General features: G+C 36.8%; 2 protein-coding genes across 3 annotated transcripts in view; both read right to left on the bottom strand.

Moving 5' to 3' along the window:
- Nucleotides 1–1,654, bottom strand: part of tead1a (TEA domain family member 1a) — a 40,418-nt gene extending 38,764 nt beyond the window's left edge. Inside the window, exons 1-2 of one of the 2 annotated variants that reach the window (XM_058768057.1) lie at nt 1,590–1,654; nt 407–508 (exon numbers count right to left, since the gene is read on the bottom strand). The gene's annotated coding sequence lies outside the window, so the exon portion shown is untranslated. Of the gene's footprint in view, nt 1–406; nt 509–825; nt 1,209–1,589 lie in introns of those variants that run through there. The other variant, XM_058768056.1, reaches the window with a different exon arrangement.
- Nucleotides 1,655–6,598: 4,944 nt separating this feature from the next.
- parvaa (parvin, alpha a) lies at nt 6,599–19,370 on the bottom strand. The gene is made up of 13 exons (XM_058768060.1): nt 19,095–19,370; nt 15,396–15,485; nt 15,226–15,296; nt 15,029–15,131; nt 14,738–14,878; nt 14,096–14,211; nt 13,132–13,190; nt 12,269–12,288; nt 11,649–11,710; nt 11,501–11,569; nt 9,413–9,514; nt 8,973–9,045; nt 6,599–7,631 (listed from the first exon to the last, which is right to left on the bottom strand). The coding sequence occupies exons 1-13, from the start codon at nt 19,228–19,230 to the stop codon at nt 7,555–7,557; spliced, it is 1,119 nt and encodes a 372-aa protein (XP_058624043.1). The 5' UTR covers nt 19,231–19,370; the 3' UTR covers nt 6,599–7,554.
- Between the last annotated feature and the right edge of the window lie 70 nt (nt 19,371–19,440).

Below are 19,440 nucleotides of genomic sequence, written 5' to 3'. Positions count from 1 at the left end.
ACGCATATTTCACTCTCTTTTAGTAGTTAAACGTGACAAATGGCACAGAATGTGTCCCAAAATATGACAAATGATGCCCCAAAATGCAGTCCAGGTAGGCAGCACACTAGGTTTGAGACAGTCTCAGAGGCACTAATTTTAGTCTGAGGGCTTTCAAACGTCCAGATTAATTATTAACAGGGGCTGGACCATGGACTTTCTCCCTAATCCTTTATTTATGTACACAAAACTGGCGTTTTTCAGGAAAGCAAACGGGAGCGGGGTGTTAGCCAGACCAAATAAGCGACTAAACATCCACAAGTCACCGAGGTCACGCTAATAACCAGAAATCAATGACACTGATTCAGTCATGCCAGAAACATGAATCACAGCGTGAGGTTTACTATTAAAGTAAATATGAACTTACTGGTACAACGAGATCGTGGTAAACTGGCTGGCACGGATCGAAGGAAAAAGTGTTTTCTGAACCTCCACAAGTGATGAAAATCTCTGCGGATGTTTGCACAATCTACAAAAAAAGGAAAGCATGAATCATTTTATTTAACTGCCTCTTTTGGCACAGTGTATTTGGGATTTTTCATCGTGAAGCACAGGCTGTTTATTTCTGCCATGTCATTTTTAAAAACTGGGAATAAAACTACAACCGCTGTTCTCGTAATATTTACGTATTAATCTACAATACATAACAGTAAACACGTAAAGTGTTAGCAAAACTAGCAGTAAAAATAAAACGCACCATTTTTGCACTTTAAAGCAATTTTACAGAGAATCTAAATAGAGTCTATAACTTCGCGACAACTTAGTACAATAAAGCGTCAAACGTACCTCCGTCTTTTAAATGTGTCCTACGCTGTGCAATCGGATCGAGTGCACGCTCTGGTTTATTTCCAGCTGATCGCTTTTTTTTCTTCTCGTCGGAGCGCGAGAGCGCGACTATTCCGCGTATCTAACAACGATGTGAAGTATGCGCGGAATGAGGGCAAGAATGAAATGAACGCGAAGAACTGAGTTTGCGTTGGGGGCGGGGCCGGAGTGACGCGCCTCGCAGAACTCCTAGGCGGAGGGAGGGGCCGCGTGTGACTGGAGCGGTGAGGAGTTTTGATTCATCAGTGACTCGAATCTTTTGAATCCCTTCACTAAAGCGATTCCTACAGTGGCCTTCATGAAGTCACATCGTGACATCGTGAAACGTAACTGAATCGTTTATTCAATCATTTACAAGAGCTTTTCTTCATCTTAGGTTTTCCCAACATTTTTTTTCAACTGTTGGCATAACTGTCATCGAGCTCTACAAAAAAAAAAACGAGAGTTTCGTTTTACATTTTAGTCGTATGAGTCAATATTACACATTTTCTAAACCATGATGTCACCTGCAGACTCGAAACAATAGGTTGCTAACTAATAAGACGATAGCTACTGCAGAGCACTCATTTTTTTCTTGCAGTCAGCACTAAAACATGTGTCAGTGCTTGGAAGTGAAGAAGATTCGGTCACTTGATTATTTAAAGATATAACACTGAAGTAAAAGATTTGGGGAGAAGTTCACGTATTTATAATGTCGACGATGTAATGTGAAGAAGCAGACTTACGTTACTTGTTGAAACCTTTTGTCAAAGCCAATAAATCGCTACATTCCCGCCTAAAGAGGAGCAATGACGTTTTACTATCTCTCGCTCTCAAGCACAAACACACGCGCGCGCGTTTGTTTGTGTGAAAAGTGGGGACATCCCATAGGCGTAATGGTTTTATACTGTACAAACTGTATGTGCTAGTGCCCTACACCTAACCCTACCCCTTACAGGAAACTTTGTGCTATTTCAGATTTTCCATACACTCCATTCTGTGTGATTTATAAGCGTTTTGAAAACTGGGGACATGGGGTAATGTCCTGAAAAGTCACCTTCTCCTTGTAATACCTATGTCATACACTTGTCATTATACAAATTTATGTTCTCATTTGTCACAAAAACACACACACACACACACACATTTGTTTCTGTGAATTGTGGGGACTTTCTATTACTTTTATACTGACTAAACTATATTTTCTATCCCTTAACCCTAAACCGACCCCTTACAGAAAACCTGTTTGCATTGTTACACTTTCAGAGAAACATCATTTACTATTCTTAATAATTTGTTTTCCCTCGTGGGGACCGTCGGCTGGTCCCCACAATGTCAAAAAATTTCAGGTTTTAGGCTACTATCCTTGTGGGGACATTTGGTCCCCACAATGTACCATAAACAAGTACACACACACATAATAATGCTCGAAAGAAAGTCACTCAGGCTTCTTATTACATTTGGATTAATTTCAACAAGGTTTACACGGATGTATTTAGCCTACATTACATTAGTCTACATTGTGTAAAGATATATTACACAAAATTTCCACTAGAAAAGCTTCCACACAAGGGTTGTTAATGCTGATTATAGAATACTCAATATGTACCATTGCCATCTTGTGGTAAAAACAGACAAAAGCTGTTGTTAAGAAAATGCTTTGACTGTTTCTACATAACATCGAAACAGAAAGCCCACAATAATCAGAAGCCCACTTTTCAGAGATTTAGTGGGGGGGAAACACTAGTTTATATACCTTACGAAAATTAACCAAACATGATTTTACTAAACAAAAAATGGTTAATTTAGGTAATCCATGGCAACCACCAAATACGCTATTGCTACACTAACCATAGTTTAACCTTTAGTATTTGTAGTAAAACTGTTCTTATACAAATCTGCCATAAATAAATAAATAAATAAACATGGTTATATGTGATGTGATGCGTGTACCTCACATTCCCTACATTAAGGATAGTAATATAGTAAATTTTGTCCTTGTGGGGACATTTTCTTTGGTCCCTATGAGGAAAACAGACTGTAAATTATAGTTATAGTTTTTTTTTTTTTTTTAATCTAAAATAGCAGAAAGTTTTGTGAGGGGTAGGGTTAAGGTAAGAGGATAGAAAACACAGTCTGTACAGTATAAAAACCATTTCGTCTATGGAATGTCCCCACAGAAAATGGAAACCAGTGTGTTTCCTCACAATTTTACTGATTTTTATAAATAAATTAATTAATTGATAATATACCATAAATAACACTAAAATAAAAAAGAGGCTTGATTTTGAAGGTTAGGGGGGAAAAAACATTGCTCTCATCAAAAACAGCACTTGTTAATTGAATAAAAATTGAAACATGACAAATACATCCAGCAAACACATTTCACAGTAATGGCAAACAAAAAGTGTAAACGTGAAAATCCTTGAAAATCATTATGCGCTTTTATAGAAGGAGAGAGCAGGAGCGAGATGAAGGGGTGTAATTAAATGGTCATATAATTGGATCTGGAGAACAAGCAATGAAGCAGCTTGTTAACTTGTTACTGTTACCCCGTGAGAGCAAGCCAGCGTGCCTGAGCCTGCCATTAGCAGAATGTTGTTCTCACATTCTATAGGGACGCAATCAAAAAAACGGCATGAAAAGGAAACAGTGAGGAACACCTTGAGCGTTTCTCTACCCGAGAATGATATTCACAGAGAAAGGTGCACATGGGTCAAACAGAACATGAATTGTTCTTAGTTATGACATTCAGATTGGAAATGTCTGTATGAATCAACTACAGTCAAAACGAGTATAAATGCTCTTTAGCAGATTGGAGGTCATGTCTTTCCTGTGAATGTTTTATAAATGAACCCTCAGAGGCATGTTTGATGTTCAGGATGAATGCTCTTCTACCTTTGATGTTCAGTTGAATTTCAAGCCACCGTAACTTTGAAAATCCACACACTAGGTCCGACCCATCAAGTGACACTGACAAAGATGGATGGGGCTCCGAAATCCAAATTCAGAAGGATCACCGAACCTATAATTCACTTTTGAGGTCTCTGTTCCTCCTTCATCACCTTTGTCATTCTTAACCTTTAGAAATACAAGCACTCTTGAAGCATGTTAGTAAGAGTGATGATTAGTGAAACAAAAAAGTGAGAAAGATGAAGAGAGAGGCGAGAGAATTAAAGAGAAAAAAAGAAGATTAAGAGAAAAAGAACAAATGTTACAAAAAAAGACAAAATAATTGCAATCTAGTGGTGGCAACACTGCAATTCAGAACATTACGCACAGGTCAGTCAATTACCCAGGTGTCCTTTCTGTAATTTCCCCCTCAGATTACACAAATCACCTGCTTTTGTGATAACAGGAAGTCATAATATGTGAAAATTGCATAATATGTTATATAATGTTCCATTTGTAATGTTCTCTTCCAATATTTTAAATAAACAGAGCTATGTATAGCGAAACATTTTTTTTAACATGTTTGCAAATTTATTTTAAAATATTGCATAAGTATTCATACCCTTATCTGGGACAGTTGAAATGTAGCTCCGGAGCATTCATATTGCTTGTATATGTTACTACACTTCAAGTGAAGTTAACCTGTGGCAAATTCAACTGAATGGACATGATTTGGAAAGGCACACACGTCTTAATAAAAACCAAGCCCTGAAGTCCAAAGAACTGCCTGTAGAGCTCAGAAACAGGTTTGCGTCAAGCCACACATCTGAGGAAAAATTCAGAAAAAATTCTGCTTCATTGAAGTTTCACAGTAGCATGTAGTATCTGTTACCCTTAATGGAAGAAGTCTGAAACAACCAGGACTCTTCCTAGAGCTTGACTCCTGGCCAAACTGAGCAACTGATGGAGAAGGGCTTTGGTTAGACTGGTGACCAAGAACCTGATGGTCACTCTAGTTGAGCTCCGTGATAATATATGCAGATAGGAGAAACCTACAGAAGGACAAACATCCATGCAACACTCTACCGATCTGGGCTTTATGGCATTGTGGCCAAACTCAATCCTCTCTTCAGTTAAGACACATGAAATCACACTTGGAATTTGCAAAAAATCACCTAAAGGACCCTCAGACTCTGAGAAACAAGATTCTCTGGTCTGATTAACCTTAATACCAAGCATATGTTTGAAGGAAACCAGGCACTGCTCATCACCTGCAGAGTACCATCCCAAAAGTAAAGTGTGCTGGCAGCAGCCTCATGCTGTGGGGCTGTTGTTCAGTGGCCGTCAGAGTGGAAGAAATGCTCAATGCATCAGAATATAGAGATAGCCTTAATAAAACCCAGTCCAGTGCATTCAGAACCTCAGACTGGGCAGAAGGTTCACCTTCCAACAGGACAATGACCCTAAGCACACAGCAAGAGTGGCTTATAGACACCTCTGTGAATGTCTTTGAGTGGCCCGGCCACAGCCTGGGATTGAACCCAATCAAATATTTCTGGAGAAAACTGAAAATGTGCATCTGCCCCCATCCAACCTGACTTACTTACCCTACTTATGCAATGTACTTTTTTACGAAGTTGTGACAGTTCTGTTTTTGCTTTGTCAGTATGGTGTATGGAGTGTAGATTGATGTGGGGAAAAAAAGTAATTTAAAACAAGGCAGCAACATAAAATGTGAAAAAAAGGGGTATGAAAAAAGGCACTGTATGTATGTAACAACTTTGTTTTTGCGCTACCGACATAAGTGATATCCCAAAAATCACATGGTTTGATGTGTAAGTGTAATATTAAGGTTGTTTCAAAGACAAAATCTAGTCATTTCAATAAGAATCAACACAATCTGGAATTTCACATGGCACATAGATTCCCCTTTAGGATATCCATGTGAATTTGCCATGTTGACCAACAGAAAGCCACTTGGTTCAAACACGACTATGTGAGCGATGCTTTATGCAAAATTATGCTATTGACAGTGGAAAATGGACCAAATTTTGCTAGTGTGACCACAAATGTACTTTTCTAAGTGTTTGGACTTACTATTTTTGAATAAACTGGTGATAAGACCCTATAGACCTGCATTTAAAAAAAGACTAGCATATCAGACTACGCACAGAACTGTTGTGGTGAGTTGTGCTGGACATATTTTCTTTAGAAAATCCAAAATCGTACTATTATACATAAAGATATGACATTTTCTATAGCAAATCAGGCACAACAATTTCAGCGCTTCAGGTAGAAAAGTAATTTTCTGGAAAATGGAAGAACGAAACTAGTTCTTTCTAAGAGCTTTAAAAAAAATTTATACAAGTTTAGAGTATTTCTCTTCTGTTTAAAACAACAGTATTTGTTCTGAGAGTGACTCAATTCAAGATGTTCCATATCAGAATGTTTTTTGGTATTTATTGGCGGTTATAAGGAACAAAACCATCCACGAAGCTCAAGCACTGTAGTGTATGGAGCCAAACTGTTTAAGAGATCAAAATTAGACAATCATTTTGTTTTACTGCCATTTTGAAAGAATCCAGTAAGAATGTTAAAACGATTTTTCAAGCACCGGTTCCCCATGTGGATGCAGACGGGTTTGAATGGAACTAAATTACCCCCAAACAGCCTTCCACTTAAGTAAGGACAAAGAGAGCCCACGTCTGCTGGTCATCCCTGCGGTATTTTGAACGCCGTAAGCATCTGTTCCAGTGAGTGAAGTGAACTGAGTCTATCAGTGACAAGACGCCTTAAAGTACAGCACTCAAGAACGCAGCCTTTGGCTCGGCAGAGAGGGAGGAAATGGAATGGAAAGATCAAATCTGACAATCACAGTGGGCTAGACGATCATCCATGTTTAATGTAGATTTTGTAACATTTTTCAGGTGGAGATAAAACATGGACATTGAATTTTACAAATGACTCTACTGCAACAAAATTGCATCAAAAAGGTATAAAAAAAGTATTTTATTTTATTTTTTTTATAGTTTCCACAAACATAAAAGTTGCACTACTGTCTTTCAGTTTAAATACTTTTTTCCCCCCAATAGTGATCCAAGTTACCGTGTTTTAAGATGTAAGAAAATAAATAAATTACTATCGGGTTTCAGAGTTCTTCAAAACAACAAACTGCGCCAGATATGTGTGAAAACAGCATGCGAGTAAAAACATTTTTGGTTGATTCAGATAAGCTATGCAAGTGCAGACAGTTATAAAAACATTAGCACAGAAATCAATACTAAGCCTTCAAAAATTAAGATATGCAGTGAAACAGCAACTCATTACAACTAAACTAATTATTTGGTCAAACAGCGACTTGGAAACAGCTGCCTTAAATCTAACACAGCTGCTGGGCTTGACTTTGTAAAAGAGCTGATACTGTGAAGCAAGATAATATAGTGTTTTATGTGATATAATGTGTAGTGCAAGTCTGCAAGCTGGGTATTTTCTCTCATACGTCTGTTTAGGCACTTCAGGATTAATATGTTTCAAACGGATTATACTGCTAATTGCATTTCCACAGGTAAAAGGCGAACTTATGCCTTTGACGCTTCATCTGAGGAATGGAATGCTGTTATCAAAAACATTTATATGCATAGTGTTATTTTCTTTAGTGTTTTTACATCCATCTAGATGAAAAGAAAAAAAATACTTAAAAGACACAATTATTAGTATTAGTATTGTACAATACTCCAAAAAAATGAACAGCATATTTTGTCAGTCAGCCTCATTAAAACTCGAAATAGCGGTCCACATAGACATATTTCCCGTTTTAGATCATTCCACATGTCTGTACCTGGTGAAAAGGTTGTAAAGAACTCGGAGTGTTGATTTTAGGTCACAATTCACAATATCTGTAACAAATCAGAGAAAAAAAAAAAGAAAAAAAATTATTCATTTTGCAATAGCTTTCATAGAGTTCCAACTGCTTTGGCCTGAAGAACTCTTGAGCAGCTGAAACGCAGATACAGTGCACAGTTTCTTCAGTTGCGGTACTTGTTTGGATTGATTTAAAGCATGAAGTGGATTGATGCAATGCTAAATAATGTATTTAACTCGTCAAGGACTCTGAACGACATAATGCAAACAACACACACACACACACACACATAAAAAAACATGACACACTTTTAACCTGAAAATCATTCAATGCAACACGCAACCAAATGCACACACAGTATAAAGAATACTTTGAAACACTATAAATATATAGTAGTGTATACAGAGCTGTTTTTGTGTAGTATTTATTCACATTTATGCATTTGACAGACTCTTCTATCCAAAGGAACTTACACTGCATTCAAGACACATATTTTATCAGTTCTCGCTTTCCCTGTAAATTAAACCCTTAGCGGTTCTAGCACTGTGCTCTTCTGTTTCAGCTACAGGAAGACTGTTTTTGCATGTGTATATTATATATGGATGCTGTACACGGTATTGCATCTATTGTATATTGTGAACTGCTGATTTGTTGAAATAGCTCTCAAGAGAAGGTATTTATTAATTACATCATACTTCTATTATAATAACTTTATATTATAATAATTGTACCTATAATATTAATACTTTATTATATATTATTATTATTACATATTATTTAACTATACTAATTAAATATTAATTATTCAAAAAGGAGGGGAAATTGCTAACTAACTATTGTTAAGTAAGGAAAATAGAACTATGTATTCTTGAATTAAAATTAATAAGTAACTACATATTCTTAAGCAAAGAAAAAGTTCTAACTAACTACTCTCAAGGAAAGAAAAAAAAAACTTTTAATAAAAATGTAAATTTTAATAAAAAAAGACTTTTGCTGCTCAAAAGTTTGGGATCAGTAAGATTTTTAATGTTTTTTAATGGAGTGTCTTATGCTCATCAAGGCTGTATTTATTTGATATTTATTTATTTTTTATCAAATAGATACAGCCTTGATGAGCATAAGAAAATGTATTTATTATGTAACTTACATTTACAACACAAGCCATCCCAAAAAAGCTTTTAATTTTATTTAAATGATTTTTCAATTATCTTTTGTATGTGACATTTAAGAAATGTATACATTCAGGCTGAAAGAGCAACACTTGTGTATTGGGAAAGTATCCAAGTACAGTTCTGACAAGACAAATCTTTTTAAAATGGCCTGTCAACCACACAATTACAATGACTGGATTTGGAGCAAACAAAGCCATAATTACCTTCAGGCCTGGGTTTGGGCCTCTCCAAGCCACCGTCCTGCATCAGCTCAAAGGAGAAAGACACATTATGAACCTGCAGGTAAAAAAGAAAGGCATGCGTTTAAAAAAAAAAAAGAAAAAAAAAAAGTGATTTCCCCAAACTGGACTGTAGATGGACCTAAAGCAGTTATCTCTGAAATCCACACACAAGCACTGGACATTAGAAGGAAGCTACACATCACCCCACTTATCCGTTTCCTGTGCAGAGGCAGATTACAGATGCATCCTGGTGCGACATGCCCATTTGGCAGAGGCTGGGCCTGCTGGATGTGACCCAGGTGAGCAGCCTGTACTCTGGGCTGACTGTCAACACCACCCCCTCTCAATGACACTCAACACAGCACACCAGGGTGGCTTTCATACTGAAGCACGCTAACCGCAGACGCACTGCTAATTTATACCTTTTGGTCAAAATTTTCAGGCGTCAGGAAGAAGTTGTAGAGGGGGACGAAGTATCCTTCCAGAAGTCCCATCAGCAGGACCAGATACACACCGTCTGCAAACTACAAACACACTTCGGTCAGAATAACAGTCCTGTCGTTGATGCCAAATCGAGAGATACAAATTTACATAACACACAATTCTGACACACTAAAACTACTTTTATTCGGCAAGGAGGCATTAAATTTATTAAAAAAAAAAAAAATCAGTGAAGACATAACGTGACAAGATTTCTATTTCAAATAAAAAATGTATCAAGTTATCACAACAATATTAGGCAAAAATTGTTTTTTGAACACTTATGCAGCAAATCAGAATATTAGAATGAAGGGTCATGTGACACTGAAGACTGCTGAAAATTCAGCTTTGCATCACAGGAATAAATTACAGTTTAAAATACATTAAAATAGAAAATATTGATTTTAAAGTGTAATTATTTTACAAAATGACTATTCTTACTGTATTTGTGATCAAATAAATGCAGCCTTGGTAAGCATAAGATACTTATACATTCGAATTTTCTTATATTGTGTATATTTACATTATAACAGAATTTTATATGAACAGGAAATCATTTATCTTATTATTTGATTATAATATACAGGGCCGCGTTATCCTCATGGGCAACATGGGCTGCAGCCCAGGGCCCCGAACACTAGGGGGCCCTGAGTCAATTCTCTTATGCATTTTATATAGGGTTGCCAACCGTTCTGTAAAACACGGAGTCGTCCCGTATTTAAGATATCAGTTTGTTCCGTATTTGGAGGCATATGCCGTATGACCACCTAGACTATACAAATAAATTATTATTTTTCCAAAGCATTGTTTGAATTGCGAACGTAGCTGCTCAAGGAAGGCTTTAAGACCAAGCGGAATCCTCTGCCGCCTGGTCACTCCCACTTCACAGCGAGTGGGATTCGTGTTTTGATTTCTGCAAATCGGTTCGGTCGAATGCAAAGATGTGATTATTGATCGTATTATGTACATAATTTTTTTTGCTTCCTATGGGATTATGACGTGCGCATTGTGTTTGTTTTTATTTCACGAGTATCGTGCGCATCTTTATACAGTGTTTGATCGCATTTTTTTATTTTGATTGGTGTGTAACGGAAGGAGGGTGGGGGGTTACGTGGGTTACGGGGGCCCCCAAAGCTGCGTTCGCCCAGGACCCTGCAAAGGCTTAACTCGGCACTGATAATATATTAATATGGAATATTTGGCATTCGTAAACGGTCGACAAATAAGGCGAAGAATATCGACCATCAATATGTGACCCAGGACTACAAAACCAGTCATAAGTGTCAATTTGTTTTAATTGAGATTCATACATCGTCTGAAAGCTGAATAAATAAGCTATATATGTATGGTTTGTTAGGATGGGACACTATTTGGCTGAGATACAACTATTTGAAAATCTGGAATCTGAGGGTGCAAAAAAATCTAAATATTGAGAAAATCACCTTTAAAGCTGTCCAAATAAAGTTCTTGGTAATGCATATTACTAATCAAAAATGAAGTTTTGATATATTTACGGTAGGAAATTTACAAAATATCATCATGGAACATGATCTTTACTTACTATCCTAATGATTTTTGGCATAAAAGAAAAATCGATAATTTTGACCTATACAATGTATCGTTGACTATTGCTACAAATATACCCGTGCTACTTATGACTAGTTTTGTGGACCAGGGTCACATATTTGCAAACAAAGCTATCGTATGGGTTCAGAAAACTTATAGAGTACACGCTGAATGAGCTACTTTAAATTCTATTTTTATGGTGCCTTTGTGTTCATTTTGAAGATTGAAAGCTTCAGTTCCCATTGCAATTCCATGTAAAAGTGTGCACAGTCACAGTCAAACAGGTTTGTATTATAATTAAAATAACAGAATCATAATTTCACTTAATTTATTGAACTTAATTTATTGGTCTTCTATCACATTGCTGCTGCTACCATTTTATTAAATCACTGTAAAAAATCCTGGCTTAGCACTTCTCGTTTACCACAATCACAATATATTTATTGTGCTGACCCATGTGTTACCTGTGTGTCCAGTTCAGCTACTTCCAAGTTCAGTTTATTCAGGTGTTTGTTGACGAAGGTGATTAGAGTCTGCACAAAACAGATGCATATGTATGGGTCAGGCTTGTTTAAGAACGTCAATTCGGCTAATATTTTGACTCTTTCATACCTTCTTCACCACATTCAGCTTGTCAGGAGCATGATCAAACAAGGTGTCAAACGCATCCCGCTCTGAATATAATAATGCATCCAGTAATTAGAAACACAACTGCAACTTTTAAAGGAATAGTAAATACTGGTGTTTAAAACTTTGGGGTTGGTAAGATTTTTAAATGTTTTTGAAAAAAAGTCCCATATACTCACCAAGCCTGAATTTTCTTTTTCAAAGACAATAAAAAACATTAATTATTAAAGTATAATTTTTCTTTTACTCAAAGCTCAATTTTTAGCAGCCATTTCTACATTCTTCAGTGTCACATGATCCTTCAGAAATCATTCTAATATGATGCTCAAATGAAATTTCTAATTTTTAAATGTAAAAACAGTTTAATACTTGCTGCTTAATATTTTTTGGGGAAACTTGATACCTTTTTTTTGTTTTTTGATAAATAGAAAGTACAGTATTAATTTGAAATCTTATGTAAATTTATAAATGTCTTACTGTCACTTTTGATTTAACACATCCTTGTTGAATAAAAGCATCCATTTCTTTCAAAAACTTACTAACCCCAAATTTTCAACAGTAGCATGTTGGAATGGAAATGCAAATAATAATTTAATAACACTTACCATGTCTGCCAGATAATGCCCTGCGAACATAAAAAAACATCAATGATTGAAACATTGAATTGATTGAAACTAGTACTAACATACACATAAGCATGTGGTCAGAAAATCATCACATAACATCAATCTAACAGTTGTCATCTAATATTTAATTGTCTCCCATCATGTAATGCTAAATTAATCTATAAAAACACTACTAATTTAATAACATAGTTAAATGAAATCTTTAGCAAATCTGAAAATGAATATCCTGTATCCTGAATAGGAATATACTGTACATTATAATGTTGTAATGCTTATAGCAAGAATTTTATTCATTTATCTCCGGTACAACACGGGGGGGGTAATTTATCTCTCTTAATTCTACAGTCACTGAAAGCCAGGCAGAAAAGGTGGCTGCCATTTGGGTGTGTGGAAGGGTGATCAAATTGATCGGGCAAGTCTGGGACAGCCCTGGACAGGGCTTCCTCCCCATGAGGCCCCCTCCTCCTCACTTTCTAATCACTCCTGCCAGCCATCAGCCTGGGCAGCAGCAGCTACTGTGTGTGCGATAACAGCCTCAGGAAGTATTCCACAAACACACACACGTGCAAAAACACACACTTATCTCCCCAGCTGCCAGGTGCCTGCTGGACCACTATACAGTCAGCTGTGCACATATGTGTGTGTGTCCACACAAAGGGTGACAAAACAGCGCCAAAGCTAATCCAAACGCCATCTTGTAATCAGCGATCTAGCGCATAATGATTGAAACATATGAAAGGAATCATTACAAAAGGTGCAAAAGATTATTAAACCCTGATATTGACACATTTATTAACATATGGAGGTGACATTTGGAAATTAGGGTTGCAGTGTTGACGTACTCCGTGTTGCCAGTGATCTTCTCCATAACCTGACGGGACTGAAGAATGCCCTCTCGTTTCTAAGGGAAAGAAAAAAGGAACAGATTAAATATGAACAGAAGCCAGAAATCTCCAGTAGAGCAATAACTGCTATCGTTTGTCCTATCGAAATATCTGTTATGGGAAAACACTGAGTTCCTCTAGTCAGGCACAACAGGAGAAATACAAGATGACGAAGTCTGAGACAACATTTTCAAATCTATTCTCCTACATGAACGGTTAATAATAGATATATAAATGTATAATTAAAAAATGGTAACTAATTAAAATGTAATACAAGATATGTTACTAAGTTTGACTATTTTACCAGGGATGAAAATTACATTTCCTAATATTTCCAATTTTTCCTTGACTAGATTAACTCTGAGGACTATAAATATCTGTATTTGATTCAGTATATAGAAATAAAGCAAGGAAATACTGAATGAAAGCAAGAAAAATGAGAAAATGCAGATAAAAACATCGACTTCATTGAGCTAGCATCAGTTACTGAAGCTAACTGAGGACCTTCCACATTTGGTTCAAAATCAAAACAAAGCAAGAAAATATTAATTATTACCATTAGTATTGATTCAATAGCAAAGTTAAGCAGAAATACATCTAAAAATATTAAGACAAAAGACAAAATACAGATCAGTTAGCTAGCATCAGTTACTAAAGCGTATTAGCTTTCATCTACATTTCCTTTTCAGACTTGTTTTCTTTTCTTCAAAGACATACTTTGAAAAAGATTGGTAGGTCAAAAACAACAATTGAACCTTTCGGTGTGATTTTGTGGAGATTTATGAGAGAATTTGTCTGACGAGTTTATCAGAGTGTTATAAATGCAAACATAACTTGCCTGATGTTATCTACTTCTAGCAGCATAACAACAAAAAATTATTTTCAGGTACAGAACATCTCAGTCTAAAACAGAGGTACGTACCTGGACCACAACCACCTGAATGGACACATGGTCAGGGAGGCGAATGGGGGCTCTGAAGTGCTGTGAGAGCGCCACCAACAGGTGAAGGATGGCCACAATGCTCTTAGCATGAACCGCTAGTAAATGGTTTTAGATTATAAAAAAGAAGAGAGAGAGAGAGAGCGAGAGAGAGAAAGACAGAGAAAAATACATTGAATTATATGGATTAAAACCAGTATTGGCACGAAACAAGCTGAGATGTAGCTTCAGCTCTGTGAATTGTTACTTAAGGACACAGGATTGATGTTCGCCTCCATTTAATACGAAAATCAATAGCACATAAATCTCTGCCTCATAAAACACAAGAAAAAGACCTGCAATCTCTTTAGTGTCTCTTCCACATAAGTGGAGCGATTGAAATCCACTAAAAGACACTGTTACATCACCTTAAGTGTTTTCCAAGCCTTTGAAGCTCTAAGCTATGAGAAACACCCATCAATAGCATTTTAAACAGACGTTACTTTGTCGTTTTGTGCACCACAGCATGTCTAAGTAGACGCTTTAAGACTCACTGCCTAATACAGGTCCATGTTTAACAGTGCATAACACTTGTCTTATTTAGGAGCTTTTGAATGACTCGTGCTTGGAGCTCTAGGGACCTACAGTCGACATTCCACTTGATGCTCCTGGTGGAGACCTTCAGAGCGTCATTGATCCTCTCCAGAACCGTCTGCAGCTTTTGTTTCTGGGCAATCTCAGATTGAGTCACCTCTGCAACATTCAGCTTCTCACCTTCAAGCTTTTCTGCGGGATGGAAACACAAGGCCAAATTAGAATAGAGAAGATGGAGATCGGAGAAGATCTCGAGGAGTCCAGATAGAGCTTTCTTGGATATTTAGTCAGATATAACCAATACAAAGTAGCCATATTGTAAAATAAACAGAAATGCTTTACCAAAGAGCTTCTGGAGAACCTGCCCATCATAGAGATCTTCAGCCAGGTCCTTCACGATGATCCTTTCCCCAACCAGAACATCGTTGATCCAGTCGATGAGCACCTAATTTGGGCATAATCATGGGCGTACAGGTTTGGAACGACATGAGGGTGAATATATAATGACAGAATTTACATTTTTGGTTTTAAACACAAACCTTCATGAGTTCCTGGAGTTTTCGGTCATTTTTTGAGTTGGGGTCCACCATGGTGCGGACTTCATTTTCCTCTGTGAGGAAGAGAAATAGACAGGAAGAAGGAAGGTGTAAGGGCATATTACTAACCCGAGCGAGCATCAATTGAATAATGAGGCTACGGGTTCACCTACCTAGCATGATGTCCTCAGGATGAAGCTCAAAAGGTGTGGGACTCAGGGGGAGATTAATGGCGTTCATCCCCTCCTCCTGCAGCTCAGATACTATGGGATACAGGACACATTGGGTGAGAGATGACAAATTATTTCTTTATAAAAAAAAAAAGAAACAAAAAAGAAATTGAGTAGGGTTTTTTCACTTCATATTGCGATTATAGTGGTTGACAATAAGTTCATTTGCCTTGTTAGATTATAATGAGTGCTGTGGAGAAGCATCTCTTTTACTGTAGATAGTTAGGGTTAAGGATCCTGTAACTTCCCAAACTTAAAGTCCATATGAAAAAGTCATTTTACTTCTGTAACCTGACATCATTTAGAGTGAAAGTGGATATTACTGTACACTACCATTAATACTTTTCAGCATGGATGGACTCATTAAATGGTAACACTTTAGAATAGGAAACATATTCACTATTAATTATGACTTTTCCCTCAATAAACTCCTAATTTGCTGCTTCTTAATAGTTAGTAAGGCTTTTAAGTTTAGGTATTGGGTAGGATTAGGGATGTAGAATACAGTAGAATATAGAATATGTAAGTACTAATAAACAGCCAAAGATGTTATTAATAGGGATGCTAATAAGCAACTAGTTAATAGTGAGAATTGGTCCTTATACTAAAGTGTTACCTAAGTTTCTCATTCTCACCAAGACTCCATTTATTTGATCAAACATGCAGGAAAAACTGTGAAATATTTATAATTTTTAATAATTGTTTTCTATTTTAATATATTTTAATAGTTTTGTGAAACTGTGATACATGTTTTTAGGATTCTTTGATGAGTAGTTCATAGTTCAAGCTCAAAAGAACAACATTTATTTGAAATAGAAATCTATTTAACATTATAAATGTTTTTACTGTCACTTTTTATTAATTTAATGGGTAACACTTTATTCTCGCTATTAACTAGCTGTTTTAGCATGCATATTACTAGCGTATTAGCTGTTTAATAGTATTTATAAACCACATATTAATGCCTCATTCGGCATGACCATATTTTTGATCCCTTAATCCTACCCAATACCTAAACTTAAACTACCTTACTAACTATTAATAAACTGCAAATTAGGAGGTTATTGAGGCAAAAGTCATAGTTAATGGTTTGTTAATAGTGAGAATTGGACCTTACAATAAAGTGAAACTTATTTTAAAAAGCATTAAATAAAATCTTACTGACCCCAAACTTTTAAACAGTAGTGTATATTATATCCTTAACATAAAGTAGTAAATAATCAAAAAATAAATATGTAAATAAATTTAAAAAATGAATGTATATTCAAAATACATTAAATTTAATTTAGAAATTTTGAATATTAAATGAAATATTAAGTTACTAAATATTATTGTTTGTGCTATGAACAATATTTAGCCACCAGAGTATCAGAGACATCAGGATGGCTTTCATTTTTTTCACTTGGCCTAGTAAGCAACCACCACAAAAACCAAAAACACCTTAGCAACCACATAGCAACACCCTGGCAAACCACCCACAACAACCTAGCATCACAGTTCACATTTTCAGAAGAAATTGTAAAAATGCATATTTTTATTAGGCTTTAGGAGAACTTGAAGGCATCAACATTCTCAACATCCTCAGAGAAACAACCCAGCTCTTCGCTCCCACCGCAGCCCAGCATGCATCACCGTCTACAGCGCTGATTATGGGGATGCGAACATCCTGTTCTGGATTCCAGAGGCCTCCCATGGAGGACGATATCCTATTAATCAACACCCTCTCGACCTCACGCACAGCTGCTCTCCCGCTGCTTCTTCTCACTGACGTGGGGCGCATACAATCCAACGGCACGACAAAGACCTCATGTATCTTGTACTAGGGTGAGCGTTAAGGTTAACATGGTTGACTGGGTGGATGTTTAATTTAAGCACCACAATTTCTTCAGAAATTGTCCAGTTACCTAAAACTCCACCAGAAGATTCTGCTTGGAAAGAGCTACATAAATAAAAAGCTACATTATAAATTTAGTTTTTTAATTCAGAGGAAAAAAAAATACACTAACTAGGTTTGGAATAACATGAAGGTTGATTAAATAATAATATTGAGTTGCGGTAGTCATCCTGCACCCTTTTAATTCATATTTCCAATTGTGGAACGAAAGTAATAAACATAAAATGCACTGCCTCCTGGGTACAAGCCACAAAATATTCCTCATCCAATCAAATCATACATCAATTACCCATCCAGATCACAGTTTTTGTCCTGTGTGGGTGAATAGGAGACGGAGAAATAGACAGTCAGAGTATCAGAAGGCTCAGCTGCTTTTTCCTCTAATTCAGCCTTGCGAGTGCTGATGGATGCGACGCAATCATTGCAGAAGTGCACTCTGGGAATCGTGCAAACCCAGAAGAAACACTCCAATGAAATGGGCAGAGGCACACTGCCTAATTTACTTACCCTGGAGAAGACAACAACAACAAAACTAATATATTTTTATTTGTTAAGGATGCGGATCACTATAACTCGTCGGGATTACTGGGTATTGTAGCCTAGAGCCGCAGCTGTTCTTGTTTTAAGGCTGAGATAACTATCATTCCTGCACATTCAGAAAGATACCTTACATGGTTAGAAGAACACTGCCAAAGCTGGGTGTTAGCTGAAGACCACGCTTAAGAACACTTTACAATGTGCCAACGTGTGATTTCAGGTCTATAAACGGCTGATTAGTGTTTCTCAAGACTGTAGTCTAGAGGTTTTGTTCAGAATGATTTGATGACTCAGACATTTTTAGGTGTGGTTGAATACTTTGAAAGATTTGTATAATCATGTCTCCGGGGTGCATACTTTAAAGTGCTACTTGTCAAAATGGAGCACACAAAAAAAATCTCATGACTAAAGGTAAAATCTTAACTGAACAGATATTCATGGTTGTGCCACGTTTTTGACGTCAATGCGTCATTGAGTAAGTTACAGTCGAGTTAAGTAGTGCCAGTCAATGGCTACCGTCAACTGGTTAGTGGTTAGTACATTCTTCAAAGTATCTTCTTTTGTGCTCAACAGAAGAAACTCAGGTTTGGAACAACTTGAGGGCGAGTAAATGATGACACTGACAGAATTTTAATTTAGGGTCAACTATACCTTTAATGATGAAAATCACATATATTTATTACTGTACATTTATTTCTACTAACGTTACTTGCATTTCTAATTTTATTTTCGCCTCAAATAAGTACTACGAGCTGGACATGTTCAAAAGAGACGGTTCTCGATTTAATGAGTCGATTCAACTGAGTTGGAAAAAACCGGAGGAACCGATTCAGTTTGATTCGTGAACGAATCGCTCAGACCGCTTTTGTAAAGTGATTTATTAAAAAGATCCGACTCAAACGAACGATTCGTCCGGGAATCGAACATCGCGGCACAAACTTTGGAATGTAAACATCACATTTTTCGCTACTTTAAAAACACCCGTTATCTTTTCTTTTTCGGGTTTTAAAGTATATACGAGGAATAAAGATGCTGACAGTGTTAATAAACGTATTCCTGCGCCCATACAGTTGGAGGAGGGAATTATTCAGACTTCTGAAGAAATTTATTTAAGGATTAATTTGAGGACTTCAGATCAAAACTGTCACGAATAGTTCGTTTGTTTAATATTTAGAACGTGCAAAATAAAGCGTTTTAAACTCAATCGCTACCTTCTTTCGCCTTTTTTCTCCTAGCCAGAGTCCCACCAAGTTTCCCCAGAAATGAGTCATCTTTCTTTCTGGAGGACGGAGACTTTGGAGTTGGCGACTTTGGAGAAGACGGAGATTTCTGCGGGGAAGACGCCATCGGTTCAAACAAACAACCAAGGTCAGAAAAGTGTAAATAATATGCGATTTTCCCCGCTGAGGGAGTGAGTAAAATCCCAGGAACAGGAACGGAAACGGAATTCCAGCTATTTGTCCAGCCTTCTAAAACGAGCTTCCCTTATCCTTTGATCCCACCCTCTTTTCCAAAGGAGACTGTTCAGAAAGTTGCCAATATCATACAATAAAGCCA

This window comes from Onychostoma macrolepis, chromosome 25 (assembly GCF_012432095.1).
Source record: "Onychostoma macrolepis isolate SWU-2019 chromosome 25, ASM1243209v1, whole genome shotgun sequence".
NCBI classification, from domain to species: domain Eukaryota; kingdom Metazoa; phylum Chordata; class Actinopteri; order Cypriniformes; family Cyprinidae; genus Onychostoma; species Onychostoma macrolepis.
The sequence above is the reverse complement of the archived record's forward strand: the minus strand, read 5'-3'. Positions and strand labels throughout refer to the sequence as shown.

What these genes read in the sequence shown, in the direction of transcription:
- parvaa (XM_058768060.1), bottom strand. Translation starts at nt 19,230, where the DNA reads ATGGCGTCTTCCCCGCAGAAATCTCCGTCTTCTCCAAAGTCGCCAACT. An exon ending in GGTTCTCCAGAAGCTCTTTG is followed by an intron (nt 14,879 to 15,028) that starts GTAAAGCATTTC and finishes TCCATCCCGCAG; the next exon opens with AAAAGCTTGAAGGTGAGAAG. An exon ending in TAGCTGAACTGGACACACAG is followed by an intron (nt 9,515 to 11,500) that starts GTAACACATGGG and finishes GTGTGTTTGTAG; the next exon opens with TTTGCAGACGGTGTGTATCT.